This window comes from Penaeus vannamei, chromosome 9 (genome assembly GCF_042767895.1).
Source record: "Penaeus vannamei isolate JL-2024 chromosome 9, ASM4276789v1, whole genome shotgun sequence".
NCBI lineage: Eukaryota > Metazoa > Arthropoda > Malacostraca > Decapoda > Penaeidae > Penaeus > Penaeus vannamei.
The window spans coordinates 24183829-24189758 of record NC_091557.1 but is presented as its reverse complement, the minus strand read 5'-3'; the positions used below and the strand labels follow the sequence as shown (position 1 = coordinate 24189758).

The following is a 5930-nucleotide window of genomic DNA, read 5'->3' as shown; positions in this document are numbered from 1 at the left end:
ATTAATGGTAAAGCAGCCATTGACTAAACATTTTCTTTACAGTCACACATTTTGGCAGCCCGCAGTGTGGCCTCCATCTTGGCCACTTCACTGGGTCCCAAAGGGCTGGATAAGCTGATGGTGAGCCCTGATGGAGATATCACTGTCACTAACGATGGTGCCACCATCCTGAAGATGATGGATGTGGAGCACCAAGTTGCCAAGCTCATGGTGCAGTTGTCAAAATCTCAGGATAAAAAAAAAAAATTTTTTTTTTTTTTGAAATTTTTTTAATTGGGAAACACAATTTTTGTAATTAACCTTTTTTGTTTGAAAATACTATTTTTTTTTTGGGGGGGCTTTTTGTTCTTTTTTTCTTGTTTTGCTTTTTTTCGTTTTTTTGTGTGTGTGTGTTTGTGTGTGTGGGTGTGTGTAAGTTTGTGTGTGTGTTTTTTGTGTGTGTTTTGTGTGTGTGTTTGTGTGGGGTGTTTGTGTGTGTGTTTGTGTGTGTGTTTGTGTGTGTGTTTGTGTGTGTGTTTGTGTGTGTGTGTGTGTGTGTTTTGTGTTTGTGTTGTGTTTGTTTTGTGTGTTTTTTGGTGTGTGTTTGTGTGTGTGTTTTGTGTGTGTGTTTTGTGTGTGTGTGTTGTGTGTGTGTTGTGTGTGTGTGTTGTGTGTGTGTGTTGCGTGTGTGTGTTGTGTTGTGTTGTGTTGTGTTGTGTTTTGTGTGTGTGTGTGTGGTTGTTGTTTTGTGTGTTTTGTGTGTTTTGTGTGTTTTGTGTGTGTGTGTTTTTGTGTGTTGTGTGTGTTGTGTTGTGTTGTGTGTGTTGTGTTGTGTTGTGATTCTGTTGTGTTGTGTTTTTGTTGTGTTGTGTTTGTTGTGTTGTGTTGTGTTGTTTGTGTGTGTGTGTTTGTTGTGTGTGTTTGTGTGTGTGTGTGTGTGTGTTGTTTGTGTGTGTGTGTTTTGTGTGTGTGTGTTTGTGTGTGTGTGTTTGTGTGTGTGTGTTTTTTTGTGTGTGTGTTTGTTGTGTGTGTTGTGTTGTTGTTTGTGTGTGTTTTGTTTGTGTGTGTGTTTTGTGTGTGTGTGTTTTGTGTGTGTGTTTTGTTGTGTGTTTGTTTTTGTGTGTTTGTTTTTGTGTGTTTGTTGTGTGTGTTTTGTTGTGTGTTTGTTTTTGTGTGTTTGTTTTTGTGTGTTTGTTTTTGTGTGTTTGTTTTTGTGTGTTTGTTTTTGTGTGTTTGTTTTTGTGTGTTTGTTGTTGTGTTTGTGTTGTTGTTTGTTTTGTTTTGTTTGTGTTTTGTGTTTGTTTTTGTGGGTTTACGTTTTGTTTTTGTTTTGTTTTGTTTTTGTTTTTGTGTTTTGTTTTGTGTTGTTTTGTGTTTGTGTGTGTTTTGTGTTTGTGTGTGTTTTGTGTTTGTGTGTGTTTTGTGTTTGTGTGTTATGGCAAGAAGAGAAGATTATGATTTTTATAATGTTCTTTGCAGTGTTGGCTGGAGCTCTCTTGGAAAAGGCTGAATATTTGTTAGATAAAGGCATTCACCCCATTCGAGTTGCTGATGGCTATGAACTTGCTGCTAAGAAGGCTATTGAGCATCTTGAAAAAATTGCTGATGAATTTCCAGTTGATGTAAATAATACAGAGCCTCTAGTCCTAACAGCAATGACCACTTTAGGTTCTAAGATTATCAATCGCTGTCATAGACAGATGGCTCAAATTGCTGTAGATGCTGTTATGGCAGTGGCAGATCTTGAAGCAAAGGATGTCAATTTTGAGTTAATTAAAGTTGAAGGCAAAGTTGGAGGCAAGCTGGAAGACACCATGTTGGTGAAAGGCGTAGTTGTAGACAAGGATTTCTCTCATCCACAAATGCCAAAGGAGCTCAAGGATGTTAAACTAGCTATCCTTACCTGCCCATTTGAGCCCCCCAAGCCCAAGACCAAGCACAAGCTTGAGGTCAGCACAGTTGAAGAGTACAAGGCTCTTCACAGTTATGAGCAGGAACAGTTTGTGTCCATGGTTGACAAGGTAAAGGCTACCGGTGCTACTCTTGCCATCTGCCAGTGGGGCTTTGACGATGAAGCCAACCATCTCCTGCTTCAGAAGGAACTCCCAGCTGTACGATGGGTTGGTGGCCCTGAAATTGAGCTTATTGCCATTGCGACAAATGGAAGAATCGTGCCTAGATTTGAGGAACTTTCAGCAGAGAAGCTTGGAACTTGTGGAAAAGTGAAGGAATTGTCCTTTGGTACCACCAAGGATAAGATGTTGGTGATCGAGGAGTGTCCCAATACCAAAGCTGTCACAATCTTCATCAGGGGAGGAAACAAAATGATCATCGAGGAGGCTAAACGCAGTATCCATGATGCTCTGTGTGTGGTCAGAAATCTCGTCAGGAACAACAAGATTGTCTATGGAGGCGGTGCTGCTGAGGTTTCATGTGCTCTGGCAGTTTCTGAGGAAGCAGATAAGGTAAAAAGATGTGTTGTAATTATCTAATTTGCTGTCAAATCTTTACTATTTTTATGTTCATAGATAGTTTCAGGCTGATTTAGTTTGATTAGAAATGCAGTTTAAATATTAGAATTAAATTTAGGTTTTTAAGTGCATTTTTGTGTGATGTTTCATATTGAATAAAAAATTTTCTTTCAGATCTCAACACTTGAACAATATGCTTTCCGTGCCTTTGCTGATGCTCTGGAAAGCATTCCACTTGCCTTGGCAGAGAACTCAGGATTGTCCCCCATTCACACATTGACTGAGTGCAAGGCACGACAGGTTACAGAGAAGAATCCTGCCCTGGGAATTGACTGTAACAGCAAGGGCACATGTGGTCAGTATCCACCAGATTAGTGTAGGATTTTAAAAATTTAATGATTGTTGATATTTGAAGTGCTCTCATAGTTAAAAAGCTCATGTTATAAGCATACTCGGATTTTATGATTAATTATGATAGGCATGCATGTATTTTTATTGCAGTGTTGATCTCATGTCTGATTACCCAAGGCTAAACTTTTTCATATTGTTATACAGATATGAAGGAACAGCATGTCATTGAGACCCTGCACAGCAAGAAGCAACAGATCCTCCTTGCTACCCAGCTTGTGAAGATGATCCTGAAAATTGACGATATTCGCACACCAGGAGAAATGCACTAAGATCTCCCAGAAAACCAAACCTAACATCAAATGGCCTTCAGTCTCCTGTTACTAATTTCTATCAGGTCCTTGCACTCTTACTCCTAATGTGGGACTGTACTCCAAGAGGACACAGTATGCCATTTGTATCTTTTTATTTGGGAATGTATTCTAATGCTTATCTCATCCCCAGTGCTTTAAGTAATAATAAAAAAATATCACAACTTCAGGTGTTTAAATCCATAGAAAAAGTTGTAACTGGGTTTTCAAGAGGATATGATTATATAGAAAATTTCTGAAGTGAAATGATAAATCTGTGGTTGGCTAGAAAAGTCTGGTTATGTAGTTAATTCTTGTGAAAAATGTTATGAATTATTTTTCATGCAGGACAGAAGGCTTTCACCATACCAGTGCCAACGATATTAGATGCTACAACTGATTGTTTATTTAAAATCCGTGTTTCTAAGTATAAAGTTGTGCTGAAAATTAGGTGGTATTAAAGTGTTACTTGTACATCTTACAGTATAAGGAAGTGTCCTCTGATAAGAATTCTCGACCTAGTTTCTGGCCTGCGTCAAATTTTCCACCATTTTACGTTTTTTTCTGAAATGGCTGATAAAGTACATAGCACTTTAACATCGTTACCGGAAATGTTTTTTTGTGTTCTGTTCTTGCTCACATGAACAAAATAACAATCTCAAAGCAAAAGTGTGTCTTGCCAGATGTCTTGCTGTTGTGGGAGTGCTTAGAAGACAGACGGGAGGCCCATGTAGGGTATCACCCCTACATTGGACCTCAGCTGTTGCCTTCCTAATTTTGCACGATCTTTCATTCCCTCCTTTCCTTTTCCTTCTATTCTTCATCCTCTTGTGTCCACGTACTAAGGTGTAAGAACTGTACTGAACGGATAAAATGCTGGCTTTGTGCCAGTCCTGAATGGCCTCCGGGAACCATGGGCACGTCATTCCCTTGGTTAATCGCATAGACTGTATTTCAAGTCCATGCATTCGAGCTCGCCATGGCCAGTATATATTTTTACCCTTATTAGGGCATTAAGGCTTGCCCCTTTCTTAAACTAGCCTTTCTAAATTTGCCATTTCCGGTTTCCCGATCCCTGGCTCTCCTTTGACTATGCCTTTGACCACTTGATACTAATACAGTGTTTGCTGTCAACTATATCCATTCTGAATTATTCACCCGGGCCATTAGTTATTACTCAACCTTCAAAATACACCCTTTCCTCTCCCCTAACATGCTAAACTCTATTTCTTCCTGCACAATCGTCTTCATTTTCTGCCTCTCTCCTCCCTTATTACTACTATCCAATCTTATTGCCCATCTCCCCATAGTACTGCCTGATTTAGTTGTCTAGCCATTACCCCCGTACAGGGCACTGGAGGTGGACTGTTTATTTCCCTTACATAATCAAGGCTTCCCATGGCCAGTAATGAAGATGTAATACCCTTATTAAGGGCAATGAGGCTTGACCCTTCATCAAATAGCCCCACCGGCTCCCCGACCCTAGGCTCTCCTTTGACCATGACTCCAAACACTGAAACTTCTACCCACTCCTCAATGCCTACTAGTGCATTACCCACCCAAGCAGAGACTCGATCTCCAGAAGACATTCCTACCCTCCCAACTTCCTCAAATTCATCAGTTCTACTCCCACAACCTTCATCAAGCACCCCATCCTCCCTTATTACTAACTTACAGCCTTATTCTCCATCACTCCGTAATACTCCCTCTTCCACACGTCCCCGAACATCCACCACCACCAACCCTACAAATATCTTAAATACTGTTTAGCCCAGCTAAATGGGACCGATTTTTCGTGATCCCTTCTACAGCTCCTTACTCAGGCAACACTTCTTTCAACAATGCCTCCAAAAACAAGTGGGCAGAGTCCCTTTCTATACCAGGCGCGATCGTTCCCGTCTCGTAACAGTTAGATCAGAAACTGAATCTATAGCACTATCAAATCTAACTGATCATTCTGGCAACCCCATTCCTGCAGAACCTCATCCAACTCTTAATACTTGTACTGGAACTGTCTCTCTCCCCAGCAAACTGCCCAGTCGATACCAAAGATTGGTCATACTGTGGAGAAGACTTACTAGGATGCCTCAAAGACCAAGGCGTGAAATCAGTACATTGCTACACCATTCATCCTAGAGGTCAACGAAAGAAACCGATCAACATTGCCAAAATTACTTTCTGTACACATGACCGTCCCTTACATATCTACATTGGTGGACAGTCCCTCCCTGTTCGACCATACCAACCTCCTCCCCGCCAATGTCAAAACTTGGCGCTTTGGACATCCTGCCAAACACTACCGTTCCACAGACCGATGTCCTCTACGTGCCCAACTCGGTCATAACCGATCAAACAGCTTTGCAGAAACACGTACATGTGCTAACTGCGGCGGCCCCCATAATGTATTTTATAGAGGCTGTCCCACGTACAACTTTGAATCTGAGGCAGCATCTCTCAGATATAAAAATGGTCTCACTTTACGTGAAGCCAGACAGGAAGCACGTCGACAAGGTTTCTCTCATACTCCCTACTCTGGTAATGTCGCTCGCTCTGCCCCTTCCCCTTCACCTCAAGGTGTCCCTACACCCTCCCCTATACATACCTACTTCCCCTCTTCCACTTCTACATTCTACCTCCCCCGGTCAAATTCATTTGCCACTCTAAATCCAGACACCCCAATCTCAACCACACTCCAAACTCAACCACAGCCCCAACACCATCCCCTCTCCCTACCTGTACTACCCACCAGTAGACAGACTAAACGTTCCACCCCTTCTTCCCC

The 5930-nt window shown here is 41.4% G+C and overlaps 1 protein-coding gene across 1 annotated transcript in view; it reads left to right on the top strand.

The window, feature by feature from the left end:
* Positions 1-3334, top strand: part of LOC138862558 (T-complex protein 1 subunit epsilon-like) — a 5683-nt gene extending 2349 nt beyond the window's left edge. Inside the window, exons 3-6 of the mRNA XM_070124966.1 lie at positions 36-234; positions 1425-2444; positions 2625-2805; positions 3006-3334. Coding sequence (XP_069981067.1) covers positions 36-234; positions 1425-2444; positions 2625-2805; positions 3006-3130 — 1525 coding nt within the window. The 3' untranslated portion in view covers positions 3131-3334. The remainder of the gene's footprint in view (positions 1-35; positions 235-1424; positions 2445-2624; positions 2806-3005) is intronic.
* Positions 3335-5930: the final 2596 nt, after the last annotated feature.